Here is a 24,558-nt window from a genome sequence, read left to right on the forward strand (position 1 = left end):
TGAAGCATCGCCAGTAATAATAATAACAAAATTTTCAACCCTGAAATCTATTTTAATGTGTAAAAGAAAACATACAACCATGGTCTTTGGTAGACCATGTATCTAGGGGCTTCCCATGTGAATCCCACAATGTACAAGTACCTAAGACAACAGTCAACTCCCCAAGGAAAGAGCCATGATGCTGTTGAAACCAGCTTAAAATGATCCTACCAACCAACCAATGAGCTATACTCCCTAGCAATGAGGACAGGAGAAACAAGCACAGAAATTACACAAGTAATCCAATATATTAACTCAATAAATACAATCTGCTCAATAGAAACTGGAAGGTTGCAAAAATCTATAGCATGACTAGAGAATTCCTTGGAAAGCACAAGCCAGTTATAATGCCCAACCCTTATCTATAAACACTTTTTGCATTTGGTTTTGTCAGCATCTCAAGAAACCTGTACATCCAACGATCCAGCATTCCTGTTGATGAGACAGTACAAGTTACATACACCAAAACATAGAAATAAAAAAATAAATAAATAGCATCCAAATGAGAGTAGGCATTTTATGGAATAAATATATGGAAAGAACAATGCCTCTGTTCCCACCAGAGCAGGAGTTCTATTCAAACATCTACAACATCAACTCACTGTTCCAAAAGGCTGGATTTTTTTATAACATCTAAATCACTCCATATTTCAGTCCAAATTTTCACCCAAGCTAATAGAAACCAAGGCAGTATTTCTTTTTCTTCTTTTTTCCCTTTTTGGCAGGTTTCCAAGATATATAAATCATGTCATCTTAAATTCCTAGATTTTCCATAATCTTTAGTTGTAAATTTTTACCAAGTTTACAGGAACAACTGTTGTTTTATCATGTGTGAATGGCATATGGGGAATTTTAGGATCACAGTGAGGAAAGGGTAAGACACAAACCTGTTAAAGCAAAAGTACCACCTAATACCGCACAAAGCCGAGTAATGAAGTGAAGAAAACTGCGACGTTCTTCTTTGATTGTCACAGTAACCGGTGATAGATCGTACAGGAAGTAAACAGCTGTATCAAAAGTCACAGCCTAGGGATCAGAAAAAAGTACCGAGGAGAAAGGGATGGGCAAAGTAGAAACAAATTCCAAACAACTCAAGGTAAAAGCCAACCTGGCCAAGTTCTATCAAACTCATTCATGGGGGAAAAATATTCCATGACAGAGAATTGATTAGTTGGTAAAACTTCTTTGGAAATATATCTGTATTCAGTTGGAACAATCTGCAGCAACCAAATAGAAGGATAAAACCAGCCCCAAAAATAACCTCTCAAATGCAGCCTAATAAAGAAAAATTAGAATGTATGTTCAATGCAAATTAAATGAGTAAATATGTTTTATATGAAGTCTAAAGCTATTCCATTTTGTTTTTTCAGCATTCAAAGAGTACTTTTCTTTCTCAACTTGGGCAAGAAATAGATTCATTTGTTAACCTAGCCTTCTCGGGAAATAATGTTGGTCTCCGTATTTATTACATAAACCAACTCTCTGTGAAACTGCAATACAAAACACAATGGGTTGATCAAATTTTCATAGAGCATCCAAAGCCTCAACAAGATATCCAAAGGAAAGCCATACTATCAACTTTGTGAGTTTATGACATACATCATAGATTGACTCCATTTTCACAGAAGAAACAAACTTGCACCAAGCCATCTGATGGCTAAATATCAATTAACAGCCACGTTGTCAATATCCAGGAATACAAGTTACATGCCTTATCCCTGGTGTTGACACTTGATAATCTGAGGAATGACAATAATGCTCTACTCCCTTTTTTGGGTAATTACCATCTATCCTTGAGTGGATATACTCAAGTTCCTATTGTCCATATGCTTTTGCAAATTGAGTAGTAAAACACTACAAGGTCCAGTACAGGGTATTGGATTCTCTCTACTCCACTCCCTCTTTTGAGTAATTAGCAACCGTACTTGAGGCAAACATATAATCCAGTACCTAGTTGCCCACACAGTTGAGCAAATCGAAGGTAAAACAGTTCAAGTTCTAGTGATAGGTATTGGATTCTCTTTCCACTAAAGTATGCATTCCTTCAAAATAATAAGGCTAGAAAGTTTTTGAAAGAAGATAAACAATACAAAAAACCACATACCAGAACCAAATGATGGTTGTTAACATTGCTGATAGAAAAATTTAGGTTTTAGCATTCCATAATCAATGACATTAGTGTGTATGCCTCATCTGACTTCAGTAATTAAAGAACGTCCATGATTATCCCACGAACAATGATTTTAACAGAGAAATCACCAGTCAGCTCAGGCAAATCTAGTAAAGTTTCCAGAGGCACACATTACATCAATTATGACCTATAAGAATGACCATACAATAGCCATCTTCCTTTCAACAAGTGTGAGCAGAAAATCTGCTCATTCTACCTTTGGAGAAGAGCAAGACAGAAAAGGGTAGGCGAGAGCTCTCTATTTTTATTCAAAGAAAGCAAGTCAAACCTTTATGTAATATTTGAATGTTCCACTTGCCCCACGCAGAATCCGCACCGTCCCATCAAGTGGATTATGGAGTCCTGGATATTTTGGCCCAAATGACAAATCATGAATGATGTGACTTACATTCACATGAATAGCTCCATCAAAAATCTGTCCAGAAAGGGGTTAAAATAGGTCATATGAAGTGAAAAAAGAGCAATTAAATTAATATCGATGCAGCCATTTTACAGAAGTTTTAAACGAGCCATTCAAGAATAAACCAGTTAAAGAACAATTATCCAACAGACGTGTCTTATCACAAAATTTAAAAAGTTTATAACATTCAAAGAAAACTGCAATAAGACAGACTCAAACATTTCAACACTTGAATGGACCAAAATTTAGCTTCATCTGATAAAAATGGGAGGCTTTGTTTCAGATCCTTCAACCAGAATCATAAATTTGTAAAAATGGACCAAAATTTAGCTTCATCCGATAAAAATAGGAGGCTTTGTTTCAGATCCTTCAACCATAATCATAAATTTATAAAAACTACACTTGGCATGTAGAATGAAGGAATGGCATAAGAAATAGGAATTTGTAATCTTAGGTTCTACTTTAAAAATTCCAGCACCAAGTTCCTAGGTGACACATCAGTACTTGGTCCAGTAACCTTAACAACAAAAACACTCGGCTATGTTGCTTAATGAGTGTCAATAACACAACACCAATTTTTTTTACTAATTCAAAGGCACCCCAATACCCTTTATGCCTGCCTTAAGTAGAAAGTGTTGGAATGAGAATACAAGAAATTCCAGGTTCAATACCCAATAAGGGAAGAAAAGAAATATTGCCTACCCAAAAAGAGAATCAAATCAGTAACCTTCATAAAACAACAAAAACAAATGCCTGTCTACAAGATTAGTTACTGGACGTTCTCCCACATCTCCTGACAAACTTTCCATGCGAACTGGAGAGCATCTAACTCATTGTATTCAGGAGAACCCACAACACCACAAATACCACAAACAGCGACAGATTTGAGCCCACTGGTGTATAAATCAGAGCAGATGATTGATACTTCTTGCTCCTTTTACCTATGCAGCCAACACCAATTTGCAGTTCTTCCTTTGTGCAGTAACATGAAATCATTAAACCTGTCCTCCAGACTGCCACCTATGAAAAAAATAACCACTTCTCCAATGATCAGCATTGTCTTTTCCGCTGGAAAACATACACAGAAGGTGCATCACAGAGGGGGTGGACGCTGGTATATGTTGCTTCGATTGAGACATACATGATTGAGCTATTTCTGAAGACAAAAGGAATATTCAAAGTCGAAAGGGTTGCAACAAAATGCAATTTTATTTTTCATTGCCTCTCTATGGGAAAATTTTATTTGTTGTTTGAGGGAAACAGGGAAAAAAAAAACAAAAACAAAAACAAAAAACAGAGTTTTTTTTAACTCTCTGTTGCTTTAAGATATAAGACAAAGGGAAAAAAAACACCTTTTCCATCAAGGCATAACTGTCTTAGAAAAAGTGATTAAAAAACAAACAAACTTAATACCTAACACTACTAAGTATGATTTAGAGTTAAGATAAATTAAGGTCTATTAAGATTTAAGAAAATAAAATAAAATGATTGCCACCTACGTAAAACTTAACCTGTTGGTCTTCTGTTGGTCTCACTCATCAGAATACGAGACCATTTCAGGTACCTTCACCAACCTTCAGGGATACTTTGAAACTCTATTTCAGTTGTCTTTCTTCAGGACAAGAAAACCAGAATGACATGGATAATTGTCTGTCAGACAATGCAGGGGTCGATTCGATCACCCCTTTTTTTGAGTCATCTTTCATGGGAGTAGCAGTCCAGTTTATCACCCCATCAAATTGCCCTTCTGCAAATTCATTCATCATAAGGATTTATGTTTGCTTGGTTCAGTCACCTGAAGATTTGCAATATGACCCTTTTGAGGTATTCCCCTTCAGAATGAAGTTTTGTGCTACAGAGGAATGTCATATTCCATTTACCTCTCCCCACTTGACAGATTCATGGAGAATGATTCAACTGAGAATCTGCCATCTTTGCTTATCTTCCACTCTGTTGCATCCATATATATGTAGTCCAAAAAGAAGTGGACTATCTCTCACTCCCAATCATAAAACACCTTAACTCTAGGATTTCAGAACCCACTGTCACTGACAAACACCAATAATCTGCCAACATGGCCTCTTTGTTTCTGTATTCTAAATGAATCTCAAAAATCTCATTACAAGCAAGATCTCTATGCACCAAATCATTCTAGAACCTCACTCCCTGCCACCACATACTCTATCTGTGTAATATTTCGAAAAATCTTCCCAGGCTCTCCTAATACCCATCTGTTAGACCCTTTCAGAGTGACTTGTGGTGTGGGCTCAATGGTGACAATGGAGTGCTGGAAAGGCAATTTGTCTTGCAAAAATTGGCAGTCCAGGCTGTCCAGATCTGCCAATAGGACAGTTGTAGTGGTAACATAACTGCTACAACTCCTGAAAAATGCCAGAGGAATGACAGAATTTTATTGGAGAATTTAAATCCTAGGTAGTTGTGATACACCTGCCATGTAGGTAACTGTCGGGATTGTCAGTGGTGGATCCATTCATGGAATCAAGTAAACTGCAGAGATTTAGAGCCTCATGTCTGAGCAAAGCCCAATGCCGAATTTCCTTGTATATTTCAATGGGTTTGAAAGAAGAAAGGTTCGGCGGAGTTAGCCAATAAAATTCATTGGGCCTCTTTTTTTTTATTATTATTATTATTCAGAGAGAGAGGTTTTATTATTCGGAGAGAGAGGCCAGCTAAATAAAGTGTTTACAGCTTAGCACCTCACGCATCACAGAAAACTTGAAGTTAAAATTAGGTTTGTGACACCCTCCACAACACTGTACTAGACCGACTCCTCACTTACCCTAAACACCAATATCTCTTCTCCCTACATTCTCCCTGAATTTATTCATCATCACTCTTCTCTATAGGTTACCCCCTACAAAAATCTACATCCATTACCTAACACCTTATTAATGACATTGAAATTCCTAATGCCCAATCTTCCTTCCTAATAGGACAGTAACAAAATATTAATAGTCCTTTAAGGGAATTTCTTCAAACTCCTGGCACCAAGCCATGAGCATGAAAACAAACCTAACCCGAAGAGCCTAAAAATAAGCCTCAATGTCTTAGATATCATTGCATCTACATATATATATATATATATATATATATATATATATACACACACACATATATATAGGTAATATTCACAAGAAGGTATGGCAAATTCAAAAAAAGATTGTAAATAAGAGGATGAAATAACAAAGACTAATATCCCCAAATCCATCCATCCAATCTCATGGGGATAGAGAGTTAGCTAAACCAATCTCATCAGAATTAGTTCAAGATCCTCAAAAAAAAAATGCTTCCAAATACAGCCCAAAAAAATGAAAAAAAAAAAAAAAAGGCAAAGAAATAAAAGAGAAAAGAAAAAGAAAGTGGATACACACTGACATTGTCTTCAGCCTTTTTTTTTTTTTTTTTCCTAATAACCCAGGAACCTTCCATGGTCAAGCCCTTAGGACCCTCCATGGAGACCCAAACCTCGGGGTGCTGATAGTCCTGTAACAACCAGCACTAAGCAAATTCAGGGTATCATCAATAGAAAAATTCAAACCTAGGACCATATGCTACTTACTAGAACCACACTTCCTAGTGTTCACCCTAACCAACTAAGCTACCTTGACGGGTGTCTTCAGCCTTATAAATGCATAAAAGATGATAATCAAACACAAGCATTAATGCATAAAAGATGATCAATGAAATCCGCAGCCAAAAGAGATAATAAAAAATTTGGATTTTGACAGATCATTTTCATTAGTAGTTCATTAAGTAGAATGCAACCACAATGGCTTGGTCAGAGAAAACCTAACCCTATTTAGAAACCTAGAATTAAGGCTCTAGGATCCAGACAAGTTCAGGAGCCTTTTTATTCAGAGGAAAGTGCCTTTTGGTAGATGTTTTAGATTTTCTGGGTAGAAGAATTTCTATTTCATTTAAGTTTCTAGTTTGAGATATTAGAAATCTCCTATTCATTTGCAACCAGCCCATTAATGTTCAGAAACTACCTATGCTAGAGAACTTTTTGATTAGTATTTGGTTTCTAAACCCTTGGTTGTATAATGATATTGATTAAGGTTAATGAAAATTTAAAATTTTGCTTTGTTTAAAGATATGATTGCCTAGTTTCCTCTGATCTCTTCTACTTCTTTTTCTTCTCTTTTTCCTTCCAACTTTTTTCTTCTAAATCTCTGAGTGGCAGTATTTTCTGTTTTAATACCATACAAGTCACCGTCCTTTCCTTACTTCTCTAAGGTACCCTACCTTCAAATCTCTAAAAGGATATCTCCTAAGCATCTCAAAACAACCAATTAGATGCTTTGCAGAAACTCAGTCAACCTTTATTCGGAATTCCAGCAGCTATTTACCTTAAAAACCTAGCCCTAAGCACCAAGCCTTGAGCCTCCGCAATTTGACTTCAATCTCCATAAGCCATAAAACCAATAGCCTGCCCTAGACATTGGACCATCAATAGGAAGATTGTAGACAACATTATTGATGGTTTAAATTAAAGTATTGGTAGCATATGGATCTAAAAAGAGGAATTTAGTAACGAAAATTAGAAAATGAGAAATCAAGAACATAGAGTGATAGATATTAAAGATAAAAATGGAAAAATCAATATAACTACAAGATCTGCAATATCTTCGTACTCGCATGTGGCAGGGTGGGTTGTAATTGCCAAAACAACATATGATAAGTCACCTTTTGTAGTAGTTTTAATTAAGTGTGTTTTTTCTGTATTCTCTGTTCTCAATAAATAAATAAATAAAACAAAAACAAAAACAAAGACAAAAACAAAAAAACCAAACACTACTATGGTTGGCAGGTCAAAAAGATGTCCAAAATGGCCTGTAATGAAAATATTAGAAAAAGAAAAAGGTTTCCGAAACATTCTTTTTTTATGGGTTGGGGGGAGAACAAATCTGGCAAAGCAGTGTTAAGTAAGAATATGAGATAACAAAAATGTGCTGATAAGCTAACATAAACATTGACAAAAATTAGCCCCATAAACAATTAAAATCTCTAAAACTATGACATGCCAATTACACCATTGACATTCCTTTAAGAAAAATATATTAGAATAACCAGGTTGTGTAAGAAAATACTTGAGAGCAGATGCATCAACTAAGCATATTTGTAGATATCATATTCAATTGAGCAAAAGAAAAAGTAAAATAAAAACTGACCATTTGAGCAACAAAAATATTTAATCCGTGAACCGAAATATGGAAGTTCCCAGCTACCCTTTGGACATCCAAAACCCCATAAACCTGCAAGAAGCTTTCACCTAACCATTTAGATCATAAAGATGAATACATATCTTTAGAACTCTAAAGCAGGAAGAGCAAAACCATACCCGGCATCCTTCCCCATCTGCTAATGCTTGTTTCACCTTCTTGACCATATTTTCAGCATCTTGATCAAAACTATGTGCATGCAGCTTCTGATCTGAATCCCCATGATGATCTTTATTGTGATCTGGTTAAAGCTTTCCAACAAAGATTAATCCCTTTTAAGTAATAAAAATGTCAGAACAAATTATCAAAGGACCTTCAACATATGAAAAGCGCAAGAAACATAACAAACCTAACTTTTCCTTGATTAGACTACTGGATCAGTGGAGAAGAACTTATTTATCCTTAGGGTGGTGGATTACCTTGATGCAGTATTTTTTGCCTCATATTCCTACTAACTTTTATTGGTGTTCAAGATCCTAGTCAATTCATGCCAACAGAGAGAGATCAAAGAGATTTCTTGTGGTCTGGTTAGGGGAGAATAGGTGGAACCATCTGATAGGTTGGAATCAGGTTTCCAAACTACAAGGTGAACGAAGACTAGGTGCTCGTGTCTTTGCCTTGAGAATGTCTTTTTACATACATTGGCATGGAAGTTTCAAAGAAAAATCGACTATTTATGGCATATGGAGATTCACAAGAAGAGCAAATCTATGGCATAAGGTCATCAGGCGTATTTATGGGTCCTATTATAATAGTTGGAACATAGAATGCCAAAAGCTGGTTCAAATGGTTGCACCATTGTCACCAGAAGCCTATCAAACAGATCTTTTTTTTCTTCCCCTGAATTTTCTTGTTTTCCTCACTTTTCTGCTGGTGACAAGACTAATATCATTTTCTAGAAAGATACTAGGTGAAGAGATTAGCCCTGCAAGTTCAACCCCCTTACTCTCTATCTGCCCTCTGAGTTGAGAGATTCTGTGGCATTTATCACATTTCAGATCACTCCCCTCCATCCAAAATCCTGGAATTTTAATTTTTGATGTAACCTATTAGACCATGAAATTTATGATTTGTTACTATTTTTGTTCTAGCTTATGAATGAACATTTCACTTTCTCCTTCCAGGTTATTTTCCACCTGCTCCTTTTATTTCTTGCCATGTCTAGTTGAGTTACTCTAGTTCCCTTTCTCGTAGTCAGTGTCATTTGAAAAGCCAAAGCTTCACCTAAAGTCAAGGTCTTGATATCTAGTGGCAAACAAAAAGGTTACACCAATGACATTTGCAAGTGAGGACTTATAGAGCTTTGAACCTAACTAGTGTACCATGTGTGCAGCAGTGGTGACATTGTCAATCATCCTTTCCTTCATTGCCAAGTAGTGCTGGGATTATGAGACAAACCTCTATAAGCTAGGCTGTTTGGGTTCCTTCTAAATCTGTAGTTAGTATGCCTATGATTGCATCCCAAAGTTTTGGAGGGTATATCAAGAACAAGGTTTTTTGAAAAGAAGCCATGCTGATTTTTCTTTTGATGATTTGACTAGGGAGAATGTCAGAATCTTTAAAGTAAATGGAATCCAGTTGGGTCATATGGGACTCTGCTTACTTTCTCAATCCCCTTCGGTGTCAGTCACTTCAAGAGTTTTCAAATGCCTTGGTATAATCATGTTGGATTGCAGATCCATCTCCAATAGGAGTATTGAGCAACAAACAAAAGAAGGTCACCATAATGCCATGTTCTGAGTCTTGGGTCTGAGGACTTATAGAGCTTGAACCCTAAGTTGAGTATTAAATTTCCAGGTATTGATGACAGTATTTTTCTTTTTCTTTTTCTTTTTTATAAATAAAGACTAAAATTAAAATAAAGAGTCACCAAAAAAGCAACTCAAGGTATACAAGAAAACACACCTTCCTTCACCACCAAGGCTCGACCAAAAGAAAACAAAATAAGAACCTCAACAAGTGCCCAGCCCATAGTTTTAAAAGGCGCGCTTCAAGCATGCCTAAGCTCAAGGCGCCACCACTCCCTAGTTATAGCGCCTTGGTTGCCAAGATACGCACCTCATTGAAAAGGTGTGCCTTGTCAGCTTTACTCTTCCTTTTTAAACACTTTTATTTTTGAAATTTTTAATTATATGCTGAAATTTATATAATTTCATTACTTTTTCATTAAATGCTTCTTTTAAATGTTTTGAATCTTAAATTCTTTATTGATCGGATTAGATTTTGAATCATATTTACAAAATTGATGTGTATCCTAGGTCACATTTCACTTCATTCAGGCACACACATTGTGTTGCGCTTAAGCTATAGGAGACTTTTGCGTCTTAAGTGCTCCTTGCGCATTTTAAAACTATGGCCCAACCATTCAAAAAAACTTACTAAAGTCAGTGAACAATTATCTATAAACAACTTCATCTCAAACCAGGGCAAGCAAACAAAATCCCTTTTCAGCTTTTGGATAGAAAAAACCTTGTTATTGAATGCAATGTTGTTTCTTACCTTCCAAACCGTCCAAAACAAGCACAAAGGGCTTGCTTGCCAAACCTTCTTGCATTTTTTTGCCCACAAAAAAACCATGTCATCCCAACAAAGTATCTCTAACCAACAAACCCAAGACACGCCAAAAGTACAAAAAGCAACTCTCATAAAACCTTTGTCATTTCACAGTGGAGAAGCAAATGATCTATGGATTCTTCATGTCCAAGGCACAAGAAACACCGATTTGCTAAATACCAACCTCATCTCTAAACTTGATCCAAAGCTAGAACTTGATCCCATACTGTCTCCCATGCAAAAAGAAACTAACTTTGGGCTGGACCCAAGAAATCCAAATGCCACTCATTGGAAAAGACCCACCCAAGCTTGGTTCCAAAACATTGTATAGGAAATTAACTGTAAAATTATCACTCTTTGTCATTGACCAAAACAATGTATCTTCCACATCTCTACAAACTCTCTACCCCTGCAAACAAGTCAGAAATCTCCTCGCACAATCCACCTTCCAATGATAAAAAGATCTAGAGAAACAAGGATTCCAACCTTCCAACCCCCTCCCCCCCCTTTCAGCAGAAAAATTCCAAACATTCTCCACCCATGCATTGTTAAAAAGAGGTAAAGCAAATAAGGAAACAACACACACAATAGATTATCCCCACACTACCTATTCTTCCAAAAAACACCCTCCACCCATTACCCACCAAAAAGGAATACCTAGATCTCACATTGATCATATTTTCCTTCATTGCCCAGTAGTGCAGGAATTATAACACAAACATTTCAAACTTGCTCAATTGCTTGGGTTCCTCAATCTACGGTTAATATGTTGGTGACTACAATACTCAAACTTTCCAACTTCACCCAACATGCCTGCATTGACACAACATAGGTGTGGGTATGATATCTTTGTTGAATACTCCTAGTTCAAGATTAAACATGAATATTTAGTAGATGGTGCACCATGAATAGGTTGTGTTATACTCGCACAACATAGGGTGAGTCAACATCTGATATGTGGGGTTTTTCGCAAAACGCTATTCACAGTGCTTATCATTCTTTTCAAGAAAAATTGGAGTTTTTTACAATAAAAATTTCAAGTGGAAAATTAGCACTACATATTCCTAATTTTTTGTGAGGCTTGGTCATCCTAGTTCAACACCACTCTTCCCCATCCACTCATTTTAAGTTCTATTTACTTTTCAAATAAAAACTTTTATTGTAAACATATTTTGGACTTATGTTAGAAGGATCAAGCACAGAAGTTGTTTTAGGGTGAGTCATCAATGCTGCAGGAGTTCATCTCTCAAGGCTTGAACATTTTCTCACTTTCTAGACCCATTATTGGAAATGGTTTCCAGATTCATCCTTGAAAGGATTTCAGCGAGGGGAATTGGCCTTTTCTGAATTATTTCCGCATTGGAATTCCCTTTTCTTTGCAAATTTGCTCAAGAGAGGCTTTCGAATAGTAAATTTCCCCCATCTTTACAAAGCTAAGTTTCGAAGGCATCTTTGAGGCACACTTCAAGGCGTGACGCATCCAAAAACTGCACTGAGGTGTTGGGAGAAAAGCAAGACTCCCAAAAGGCGTAAACCTTAGGAGTTGATGCACGCTTGAGGCACGCTTTCAGTGCACCTTTTATACTCCAATGTTTGAGGGGTAAGCCTACAAAATATTGAGTTTTTTTATTTATTTAATATTTTAATTAGATTAATAATTAGTTTTTATGAGACTCTAATGTTAGCAAAATTAATATATTTAAAAAAAATATCCAAGATCAAAAGAATAATTAGCTTAATCTATTATTAATTGAGCGTTTATTTTTACCATATTTTCGTATTCAACAGGCAAGAACTTGTTTATGAAAAGGCAACTATATGATACATGTATTTTGAAAAATATTTAATTTTTATTTATGTAATATTTTAACAATTAATATTTAAAAAAAAAATTGAGAAAGACATTCAAGAATCAAGATTAAGAAAGTTATTGATATAACATACTATTAATTTAGCTTTTACTTTTGCTAACTTATCCTTTTCAATAGATAAGAACTTATTTATGAAAGAAAAAAACTAATATATATATATAAGATATGTATTTCAAAAATATTTTTTCCATCTAATATTTTAATTGGCCAACAATTAATATTAATAAGACTATTTAATATTAAAAAATTGATATATTTAAGAAACATATTAAGATGAGGAGAATAATTAATTAAAGGGATATTTTATTAAAAGGATCAAAGTATGACCCTATTCAACAAAAATGACCCCCATTTTTTTTAAAAAACAAGAATTATTTAAAATTTAAAACTTCCATATAAAAGTAAAGCATCTAGTATGAAAAAAATATAGATTTATCATATAAATTTAAAAATCACTTTCCGAAATTTCAAATTTTGAGATAGTAAAAATTTTTTGATACCACAATTTTTATAAACTGTTTTTAAAACCATTACTTTTTCAATGCAAGAAGGGTCTAAGAGTTCTTGCATCTTATATAAAAATTACTACTATTTTTTTATTTTAATAACAAAAGATAGGAAGTATATCTAAATGTACACCTAACGAATCATTAAATGTTTCAATCATTGAATCTAATGTGGGCTTCATTTAAAAGGTTTTCAATGTGAAATGTTAAAATTCACATTTATATTTTTAAAATTTTTAAATATGAAATTATATATAAACTAATATATTTAATAAATATTTCATTTTTAAATTTTACAACTATAAATCACATATATATAATATAATATTATATCATATAACATAATATAATCGAAGTGGGGAGGAGTTAAAGTTCGGGGCGAGGAATAGGGTCCCCATCCCCACCCCCCATTAGGGGGCAAACCCCCTAATCTCTCCTAGAAGTTCCTCCATGGTTTTTTTAAAAAAGTTTGTTCCACCTTCTCATAAATGAAGAAATGTTTCATGTGTAGAAATTTTACCCATAGGAGGCCATATTATGCCTATGATGGGTATAGAAGTCTCAAATTGATCTAAACAATACCAAGAAAATAAGAATTGAAGATAGCTCATGACACCAAAAATTTTGAAGCGAAGACTAAAAGGTTTTAAGCTTTTAACTTGCAATACTAAACAAAAATTCATAGCAAAAACTTAAGCATGCATTTCAAATTTCAAGATCTCAAGTTTAGCCATCACAAGGGTCATCCATCTTTTAAATTCAATTGAGATTGCAAAGAAACAAGTTGAGATAGTAAATGCTGGATTAATTAAAAAGAAAACATGAAATAAAAACAGTAGCTAACTTCTTAAAATTAGAACATAGGCGTAGAATTCACCAAGATGTTACCATGTTTGTGATCAGCATGTTCCTTTTCCACAAGATCAGACAAGTACTCAGTACCAATGATAAAGCCATCTCTATTCAGGCGAAGCTGCAGAAACTCTCAATTGGTTAGCAGCATAGAAGATCATCTACCATGAAGAGAGAGAGAGAGAGAGAGAACATATACAAGAAGGTGCTCTGGAAATTATAGCACTTAAACATGTACAGGAAACTTTATAAAGGTCTATTTTGTGACTAGTGATCATTTAGCATTGCATTTTTCCTTCACTCTTATTCTAGAATTTCCAGCTCAGTGACTTTCACCCCAAACCCTCTTCTTGTCAGCAGGCTAAAGCATCCATGCTGCAAACTAGTTTTGGTGGCAAGAGGAGAAAGAAGCAAGCTGATATTGCCAAGGGATTGCTAAACGCCAATTTTGGCCATTTGAGCCACAAGGAACTCTAGAACTTTCTTTGGTATGTATAAGATGGGAAGAAGGCTCTAATAAAAGTGACCTTAGCTTCTCCCTGAACTTGAGCTTTGAAAAAAACACCTTGAAGTGCATCACAAGGCATTCGAAGCATGCTTAAGGAAGCAAAAGATTCAGGGCTAGGGCTAGGTGGAAGACTCATCCAATGGTTAAAGTTGAAATTTGATAGTTTTTACCATATAAGAGGTTCTTGTCCTTCAAGAAATTCCACTAAAGCCAAGCATGGGCATGTTTACGATTTTGATTGAGGAGGAATCCTTTTTCCCGTTTTTAGTAGAAAAGAAAAACAAATTATTTCATTCAAATTCTAAAAAGAAAAAAAGATAAGAGCAAGGATGAGATTTAACAACTCAATCCCAACCATGTAGATATTGTCCGTTCTAGACTCAAAGGGGCTCTCACGAAAATTAATACCCAAAAAAATTAATACCCTAATTGTAATACTCATATTTCCCTACTAGTTTAAAAGCATTTCCCCTGGGTTTTATGTTTTGTTTCCCTAATTCTGCGCGCGTGTATAAATGTGTGTGCATGTATATAGTTCTCTCATGTATATGTGCATATGTGCCCGTGTGTGTGTGTGTGCACGCACCATGATTCATGTAAAAGGCCCTTAAAAAGTGCCTCAATAGATACAAAAAGCGACCATAGAATTAGTTTGTGAAAATGATTGATGTTCAATTTTTTAAGATTTGGAGATCCTTCTTAAAGCTGAGCTTCCAATCTTCTATACATACAATAGTTCTCTATGCATTTGCATGTGATTCTCTCTCAATTACTTCTTCCAATCTTTCTTTTCCATTCAATCTCTCTCCAGCAATCAAACTAAAGCGTTAGCACGCAACGGCTTTCTCCGTACAATGTATTTCACTCCTAAAGATAGGAAGAGAGGTTCATCATAACATATCCACGTTGATCCCTTTAAAAAATTTGCTTTGTGCTCTTTCTCGCCTAGCATTCACTTTTAATATATGTATGAGAAAGATGCGCTCAAGCATGCAAAGAAAGCAACAAGCTAGAAAAGTTATATGTTAGGGACTCAAAAACTCACCTATGATTTCTCTTCGTCGAAGGTCAATTTGATCATCTAGTATGGATCATCAATTTCTAATACTGCTTGCCAAGATAGGTGTAAAAGATAGGGATCTAACATCTTAATGTGCATTTGAGAGATTTTGCTCAAGATAAGGAGTGTCCACATGAGTTTATTGAGGTGTCTACACACGAATAAAAACCTCTTTTACATTTTGTTGAGAGTTTGAATTGTTCCGCCTAAGTAGAACAAAAAAGAGGAATTGAAAATAAAAATAGGAAAGTTTTGGATAGAGAAATGGGATGGAGATTCAACGTTTTGTTGCTTTGATAGATGGAGGGTTTCTGAATAATTCAATTTATGAGCTAAATAGCAAGCCCCAAGCAATTGTAAAAATGATAATCAGTCACCTTCATCGCTGACATGAGCCTGAAGTCTTTTATTCCATCGAAATGACCTTTTTGTCTCCTTGTTTTCATTTTCCATTTTTTAAATTTATGATGAATTTCATCGTATCAATATTAGTAGGGTTGCATATCTACATTTCTGGGTCAAGGTTATCTTGACCTAAGGAAGAATGGTACAAACACCAATCCGTTAATCCATGACACTGATGGATTGGGCCTGGCCCAAATTTCTAATTTACCGGATTTGAATAGCAAACCAAGGGAGGTGGGTTGAGCCACAACTGGTTCTAAGGGACCTGAGGATTGTTTTAGTCTCTCACCCTCATAAGGAGATCATGTCGAGGGCTGTGAGAAGGACTAATTGTGCAGAAAGGAAACCCTAGAAGTTTTAAATATGGATCTAGTGTCAGCTCTAGCTATTTTCGATGGCCCAAGGTTAGGTTGTGATGACGATTACCAATATCTTCTAGTTTACTCTTCTATGCGGCCGAATGAGAGAGCGCCTTCTACTGACACCACTCTTTTATTTGAAGCGAAAGGTTTCTCCAAGAAGTTTTCGTCTCTAATTTGTCTGTTGGGGGGAGGTCTTCTTCTTCAACCTCTTTCATGTCCAAAGATGAGGGTTTTTCTTTTCGAGGAGGACCAAAAGCTTGGTTCCTTGGAGAGAAAAGGACGTGGGTCTTTTAGCAAAGGGCAAGGGTGACATTTACAAGCCTCTATGTTTGATTTCTAGCAAGGGCTTGGTTGTGGAATCCCCAAAAATCAACCTAAGGATGCTAAGACTACTAACCTAGAAGTGTATAGTAAAGAGGGGGCTATTGTGGGATTGTCAATGGATAGGCATGAGAAGGAAATTGCCCTCCTTCATGCCCCACTCCGTTAAGGAGCTTCAAAATCCGGAATGCTCGGTCAACTACTGCAATTCAAACAAAAAAGAAGGGAGTCGAAGTAGTGGGTGGGAGATGGTTTGTAAGTGACCTTATAGGTTGTGTTTTTGGGATTGTTGTTGGTTAGCTTAGAGGCTAGATGTTCATCTCTACTCAGAATTATGAGGCTTATAGAAGAGAAGAGGGGATGGAGCTTTGTCACCTGGTCTTAAGGTAAGGGTTTGGGGGTCGTGGGCTTTTTTGTAATTCCTAAGGGGCAAAAGGTGGTGGTTTCAAGAAGGGCAAGGAAGAGGGGTCATGGCAATAGTGGGGTGATTCAAGTTAGTTTCACCCAAGGGTTTGTTAAGTCAGGGTTTTTTATGTTTTGCTAGGCATTAGGGTGAAGTTTTTAGTTTTAGGTGTTTGTTTGTTGTTACTCTTTCGTTTTGCTTGTATTCCGCTACTACTTGTATACTTCGTGTACTTTGTGCACCTTATCCAAACGTTTTTAATATATTTGTTTTATTTACCTATTAAAAAAAAAAAGTAGGGTTGTGTATCCAAGATTGTTGACTCAATCGACAAAGTGGACCCCGGTTATATAGTTTTCTTAAGGATTGGTTGGCCTACTTATCATGTTTTCCATGCAATGAGCTTGATCTTTCCAATTTTGGTCTAATCAATCTTCCTAGTTGCTATTAAATCCACTACATAGAATAAATAAATTTTTTTCCAAGAAATTAATAAAGAACTGGGATCCTCCCTACTTGCAAAAACGAATGGATCAAAAGGGGGTTAGATTCTATTTCTAGGACAAGTTGGAGGTAAAGGCCATAAGAGAAGATTGGCCCTTGCTATAAGGAAGAGAGGAAAAAGGTGTTGTATTGTGAGCCAAAAACCCTGATCTACGACCAGCCTTCTTAATATTGCAAACCAATTTGATCTATGATCAGCCTCTTGTTCTGACCACTTCTAATCAAAGATCAACCCTCTTGTTTTGACCACTTCTAATCAAAGATTGGAGGACAAGATGGGAATAAACCAAGCATATATCCAAAATTGAGCAAAAGTCATTGCGAACTGGCAAGGGCTAAGTTCCATGAACGGACTAGATTCATGAAGAAGGCCATTCCATATAAAGGGCTAGTGATTGCTAGGTGTCCTTAAATAATAGGAACCTAACAAAAGCATCCAATCAACTGGGAATCCCCCTTTAAGATTCTACATCTGCTACTACTAGAGTGGATAATGCCTTTACTACTTGTGCCAGCAAAATTGGTGGGGCTTCCACACTCATATTTACTATAAAGTTCTTAGACAGTCACATTTTCCCATATTTCCTTGAGTGTGGGAATATCATTGGAGCAATTCTCATTCCATTAGCATGAACAACAACTCTCTTGACATAGGTGGCTCTCCAACATCAAAAATACAAAAATGTGAACACGAGATACAATCTTTCTTTTTTTAGCTTGGTAAATGAAGGCCACTCAATTGTCTCAAACCTTGCTCTTTCACTCGAGATTCAAAGAAAGAGTTAGGATCTAATAAGTCGGTTCAAGGGAGCCTCAACAAGGAAGAAGCCACTATCTAATAGCAATGTCTTCCTTGATCTTTCATTGCATAGTTTGCAGAGTTTGTATTGGGAGGAAGTGTGCTTAGCCCCATTCATCATTGGTGAAAGAGCGCTCTTTTTAGCTTTCACTAAGGATGAAGCAACTTTCAAATCCAATCGATTTCTTTAGGTAGGAAATCAATATCTAAGAAGAGTTGGTTTTTGGGACACTGGGATAGCTTGCAAAAAGAAGATGAACCATAAAGATCAAGATTGCACAAATGTGTGTTGGAAATCCACACCACTTTTCCCACCACTTGTTTTTGTTTGTTAGTGAGGGCTTTTGTTAAAAGCTGGTATAGTCCCCCCACGCCCCACCCCCCAAAAAATAAGGGAGGAAAAAAATTATTGATCTAAAATCAATTGTGTCTTCTACACTCTTTTTTTGAGCTAACACTATGAAAGTGGCATTCAGGCTTCTCTTGAATGAGCCTAGCTCCTAAAACTCCAGAAAAGAGCCCATCACTTCACTTTTCACAAAGTCCTAATTGAATTGCCAAAAGTCCATAGAGAAGCCATCTAGTCCTGATACTTTGTCCCCACACAAATTAGAGAGGGCTGAAAAGACCTCAAAAAATGGAGTCTCCAAATGCCCTAAATTGTCCCTACCCAAATTTTCGAAAAAAAATATATATATATCCCATTAATGTTTGGCCTCCAATCCTTTAACTCAGAAAGAAGGCTTTGAAAACCATCAACCACCTCCTCCTTTATGACTGTATCCTCAGACAACATAACATCATTGACCCTAACTTTATCCAAATAATTCCTTCTTCTATGAGCATTAGCCATTTTCTTAAGGAACTTTGTATTCTTCATCTCCCTCTTTAAGCCATAATTCTCGACTTTAGTCTCCATGAAACTTATTCCATTGTTACCCACTTGCAATGCTCCTCCTTAGCTTTCCTTCTAGCCTCATTCTCTTCGAAAAAAACAATGGATTCCCTTTCCTTTGCATCCTAAAAACCAATACGATTTCAAAGAGGCAACTTTATTTGTAGCAATATTCCCAAATACCTCCCTATTCCAAGCTTTAAGGCTTTTAGCTTGGTTGAAAAAAAGGGGCTAAATGAACCCCAACAAAGTAGCTCACTCATCAATTTCTAATTAGGTTCTTGAACACTTCCTCTTCCAACCACATATTTTCGAACTTGAAGAGAGATTTGCCCATCCTCATCCCTACTTTGTCTACTAAAATGGGAGTGTGATCAAAATAATATAAACTTTCTTATTAGCCATTGACATGTAAAGACCTTGAACTTTGGAAGAACTATAACTTCTATATAATTTTGTCCCAAGGCAAGGGTATTCAATTCTTGCTTTCAAAAATCGAACAAAAGTACCTTATTTTGAAGAACACCTTGCCCATTCTTTTACATTTTTTCTCCTCTTAATAAATTTCTTATTAAAAATAAATTTTAAAAATGAAATAATAAAAAATAACTTCTTAAAAAAAGTCTAAAATACATTTTTCCCAAAGAATTGCTAAGAACAAACAAATTGTGCATGTATATGAAGTTAAGATAACAATATTTTTTTTGATAGATGAAGTTAAGACAACAATATAGCAGCCACAAATATCTCTTTCATGTGAAAAGAGTGCATCATATATCTTAAGAGAGTAAGAAAAACATTAATTATGTATGGAAGCTCAAGAAGATAAAAGTTGGAAATTGGTGAGTGGTCTCCAAGAAGTTAGGGCATCCTCCAATTAACCCCTTTTAACCCCACATAAATCTACTACATTATCTCTCAAACCCCTGAATTAAGAAAGTTCTTTATTTTTATTTTTTATTTTTTTTTATAGGAAACAATAAAGATATATATTGAATTAGAAAAAAGGAAAAACAAAATAAGGATGAGGAATCCTCCCACAAATGAAAACTAAACAAAAGAAAACCAAGAGCAAAAAGTTATGTAGTTCATTTTTGTATTAAGAAAGTATTATTAGTTCATTTTTGTATTCATAATGTAAATTGCATTGAATTATTTAGCAAGTACAAAGTGAAACAAAATTCTCAAGAGAAGTAAGCAATTGCCTTACTTTCCATATGTTTGTATCAAGATCCACTTCATGCTTGCCCGACATATCAATGGCATCTACGCTTAAGACTACAAAAGAATAAGCAAATAAAAATGTTATTAGCATTCTTATTTAATATCAAGACAAAGAAGATAAAGAGATAAATAAAAAATCACTACAAAAAAACATGGTAGTCACTTAGAGAAGTAGAAGAAACATTCTAACCATCACAAGGTAAAGAAGGAAAGGTCATATTTATGTGGATTGGAAGAGTTTCTCCACGTTTCAAGTCTACAGACATCTGCCAAGGACATTAAGTTCAGTCAGAGGATCCATATTCTCACAAAATTTATACAGCTCCAAAGAGGGTATCACTCAGGATTTAAAGAAAAAAAGAACTCAAAAAAAATAACTGGTCTGGAAAATGTATTTATAATTCAGTTAACAAAAGAAATACAATAAATAAAGGACTTAAACATGCTTCCATCTGTTTGCAATTGCCAAGGCTAGGGGAGAGGATAAGCGGCTCTCTAAAGGCATCCAGGATTAATTCTAGTTGTTGGCCCCTTAATTCTAGAAGAAAAATAAATAACATTAGTTATTTGTTAACCTTCTAGAATATGTAAATTATATTCTGATCAAAAAAAAAAATACAAAGAATATGTAAATTATGTCTCCCCCCTGTCAGCTTAATTGAAGGGGCTGCCGTGACCAAGTGGGTTCTGTATTCTGATTAAGAGGAATAGGAGGATTATCACTTCATTGGATCTTTTTAGGCCTTTCCAGAAAGCAGTCCCATTTGAAGTGCACTTTCTTCACGGGCAAATCAAAGGTTCTGTCCCTCAAAGTAAGTTGCTTTCAAAACCCTCCATGCAGCATTGTGGACCATTCAAAAGGAAAATAAATGCCACAGTTTTTGTGGGAAAGAAATCTAATGTCATACACTTGGAGAGAGAAATTTCTCTACTTTGCTTAGTTTTTTCTCAGATAACTGGGGGATCGTTTTTGCAGGAGAGAGAACTAATTCCATACAGTTGGAAAGAGATTTTTTTTACTTAGCTGAGTTTTTTCTCTGCTAATTAGGGCATATGAAGGGAAAGTTCATACAATAATTGAGACCATATTCAGTCTTTTTGAATCTATGACAGAAAACCCTTCTTTTTCCCTCATGTACTCTAACATACTGAAGCTTTTATCAGAGCAAAAGATAATATAGATTCACAAAAAACAAAATTAAAGACTAACCTGATGAACTGTATAAGTAGTAAGATAATATCTCAGCTCGTGCAAGAACAATGTAGCCATTATGACTAAACCAATGATGGAGACTACAAAAAGAGAAAAGGGGAGACCATAAGAAACACTCAAGCTACTATAATTGGCCCATTAAGTGAGAAAAAAAAATAAACAAAGTATAGAGATCAAATTCAATTAAGCACCCTTCCTTTTACAAAGTCCAATCAAGAAACACAAACGATTCATGTTGGAGTGACTACAACCCCTTCTTCAAGAATAACTAGAGGTGTGATTTTATCAGAAAAATGAAATCATGGAAAATGGAAAGTGCACCATTATTGGAGGAGGCACAAGGCATTGAGGTTAAAATGTCAGTACATTATACTATCAAATATACATCATGTCATTCTGGCTAAAATGTTGGTATGACATACTATGAAATATGTACATGGTTTTTTTTCTTTTCTTATGATAGGTAAATAAGAAGTACCATATTCTACAAAAATTAATAAATAAAATAAAGACATCTAAATGGACCTAGCAAAACAGACTGCGACCCTGGTAGACTGGAGGTTACAAGGAGCAAACAAAACAAGATAAAAACGAAAACAAAAAATCACTGGGACTGTAAAGGCCATAATCCATCCCTAACCTGACCTAATAAGATCTCAGAAATACTATCTTCCAAACCCCAAACCCCCACCCAAAAAAATAAAACAAAATAGAAAGGAAAGGAAAAAAAGAACTTGTGCTGAGCTGATCTCCCACTAAGATGCAAGTACATATGAATCTATTACATATTTACAAGATATAAAAGGAATAAATCATCGTTTCTCGTTATGATAAAAAGGTTCACAAAATAAGTATAATAAAGGAAGCTGATTCTTCCATTTTCAGAATTATAAATTTTGCTATCCTCATTATAACCTTCAAATGTTCACTAGCAGACACTGCTAGCATGATAGAGAATCAAATTTTACAAACCATCGTCCCAATTAACTTGTCCCCAAAACTAGCTATTTGGCGAAACCAGTTTGTTAACACAAACCAGAAGCGAAATTTTAAAAGAGAGTTTTAAGGATCAAATAAATTGTAGCCATTGGGCCCCTAACAGGACGGCATATGATGTAAAAACAATAAAAGAAAATAAAGAAAGTAAAGAAAGTGTTATCCATTGCTAAAAATTGAAAAATACCCTGAAGCACCCCAACAAGGACATCATAGATCCATCAAAATCATGTGTAGACCCGAAATGTCTCTCCCCACATTTCTCGCAGAAGCAGGTTTCTCCAAAAACCAGGTTCTAAAAAACACTATCAAGACTAATTGACAACTCCAGATACACATCTTCCACTTATTTTCTCACATTGAATAAATTCATACATATCTAAGCAATAAGAAAATTTAGAGAACACCTTTTATATAAATTCTCACTCATCCTGAGAAAGAATGAGAAAACAAGGGCCCTCATACAGAATACCAGTGTTGGCACAAAAAATGAAAAAGGCATTCTAATTTCAACTGATGTCGACAGAAGGGAACATCAACAGAGCAATCATGTAGTTCTGTCTAGCTAGTTAAAAATATTATCAGCTTACCTTTTACCATTATCATTCTAATCAGAGGTGGCAGTGAATTTGGATCAGGCTGCATGCCTATTATAACAGTTATTCTATCAATCCAAAATGAAACCTAAACAACCCCATTTACTCTCACTGTTTCTTTTCCTTCCAAAATCTCAATGAGAAAATATTAAATGTTTTATCCCCATTAAATTTCTTTGGATAAACATATATAACTTATACTAATTGATACTAAGCCATGATAACTAATTTAAAACATAGGATTGGCCAATAACAGATGAAATAAAATTTAATAGCCGCATACCTTATTATCCAAAAGACTGGTAAATATGACTCAGAAAATCAGGAGTGACAATCCAAACATAAACTGCTAGTAAATCAGTTGAAAAGAGAGACCAAGACTCCATCCATTATCTAAATTAGTCAAAACCCCAACCTAAACCTTTAGAAACATTAGGTCATTTGACAGGTTGATTCAAGAACTGCCAGCAATAAATCTAACCTAAATCCTTTTGAAGTTCTCAGAACCTATATTTGATAAATCATCCACACCCAATAACCATATTTGGTGGCTATACAGAGATGTTTCATCATAGAAGCTAGATGAGCATTTAAAAACAGGAAAAATCAGGGTAGAAATATAAGGTATAAACATTAAATTTTGAGGGTTTGAATGGACCCCGTTTAAAAGATTTTTTTTTTTCTTGCCTCAGAAAAAAAAAAAAAAAAAAAAAAAAAACCCCACCCTTGACTTGAAAATTACGGTTTCAATGAAGCTAGCTTCAACCTTGCATAGTTTCTAGTTGTAATACAGTAAAGGGAAGAATAAAAGCATGTTACCAACTGCTCCAGATTGGGTCTTCTGCAACAAGTGTTCTTCTGCACGAGGAAAGGCATGGAGGCTCTTTATAAATTGTTTCACACCCATCTCTCTATCTTCAATTCAAGAAAGCAGAGTAAAATAACCTGTCACCCAGAATCATATCAAATTATTAACCCCGAACCCAACCTTAGCCAAACACCTAACCATCTTTCACTTACAATAGAGATCAGCAAAACTGCACAATCTATCAATAATAACATTCACTAAACTGGGCGAATTCAAAAATAGAATAAAACAAAATAGCAAAGCTTGAGAAGACACCATCATTGGTGTTTCCAATTTCTTGTTTTCCCGCTAAGAAACGAAAACAACCATTATAATTTGTATGCTTCCAATCTAATTCAAAACCGACCAAGAGATTCACGATAAAGAGCATATCGGTAGAGATTGAAAAAACGAGCAAATTTCAATTCCTTCCAGAAAAAAAAAATGGCGAAAATTCCATTCTGAAATCAGCGCAAATAGCTGAAACTTTTTCAGTGGAAAGACAAAATACTTCTGAAAACGCTCGCTTTCGGGTTTACCCAGATCGAAATCTCTGAGAAGATTCAATGAAGAACCAAAAAAGAATAAGGAGAAAGAGAATACCTAAGGCTTTAGGGTTTGGAGGTTGTGAGATTAATCGTCAACTTCTTCCTCTCCTTCTTCGGCCTTAGGGCAATGTTTACCTTTTGTAGTTCCCAACTGACAATTGGTGTTGGGACGACGTCGTATCACGATTTCAATCCTCATTCAATACAGTATGGTCTTTGACT

General features: G+C 35.4%; 1 protein-coding gene across 1 annotated transcript; it reads right to left on the bottom strand.

Moving 5' to 3' along the window:
• LOC117926479 (endoplasmic reticulum-Golgi intermediate compartment protein 3) lies at positions 1–24,496 on the bottom strand. Its single transcript, XM_034845574.1, has 12 exons — positions 24,392–24,496; positions 23,761–23,886; positions 21,347–21,429; positions 20,327–20,402; positions 20,123–20,190; positions 13,692–13,776; positions 7,993–8,114; positions 7,823–7,906; positions 2,499–2,645; positions 1,148–1,256; positions 927–1,046; positions 1–471 (listed from the first exon to the last, which is right to left on the bottom strand). The coding sequence occupies exons 2-12, from the start codon at positions 23,846–23,848 to the stop codon at positions 398–400; spliced, it is 1,056 nt and encodes a 351-aa protein (XP_034701465.1). The 5' UTR covers positions 23,849–23,886; positions 24,392–24,496; the 3' UTR covers positions 1–397.
• Between the last annotated feature and the right edge of the window lie 62 nt (positions 24,497–24,558).

This window comes from Vitis riparia, chromosome 12 (genome assembly GCF_004353265.1).
Source record: "Vitis riparia cultivar Riparia Gloire de Montpellier isolate 1030 chromosome 12, EGFV_Vit.rip_1.0, whole genome shotgun sequence".
NCBI classification, from domain to species: domain Eukaryota; kingdom Viridiplantae; phylum Streptophyta; class Magnoliopsida; order Vitales; family Vitaceae; genus Vitis; species Vitis riparia.

Excerpts from the sequence above, each read along its gene's own strand:
- LOC117926479 (XM_034845574.1), bottom strand. The coding sequence starts at position 23,848 with ATGGGTGTGAAACAATTTATAAAGAGCCTCCATGCCTTTCCTCGTGCA. Across the intron at positions 21,430-23,760 it reads GACCCAATCTGGAGCAGTTG|TCTCCATCATTGGTTTAGTC; the intron begins GTAACATGCTTT and ends CTCTTTTTGTAG. Across the intron at positions 7,907-7,992 it reads CAGATGGGGAAGGATGCCGG|GTTTATGGGGTTTTGGATGT; the intron begins GTATGGTTTTGC and ends AGCTTCTTGCAG.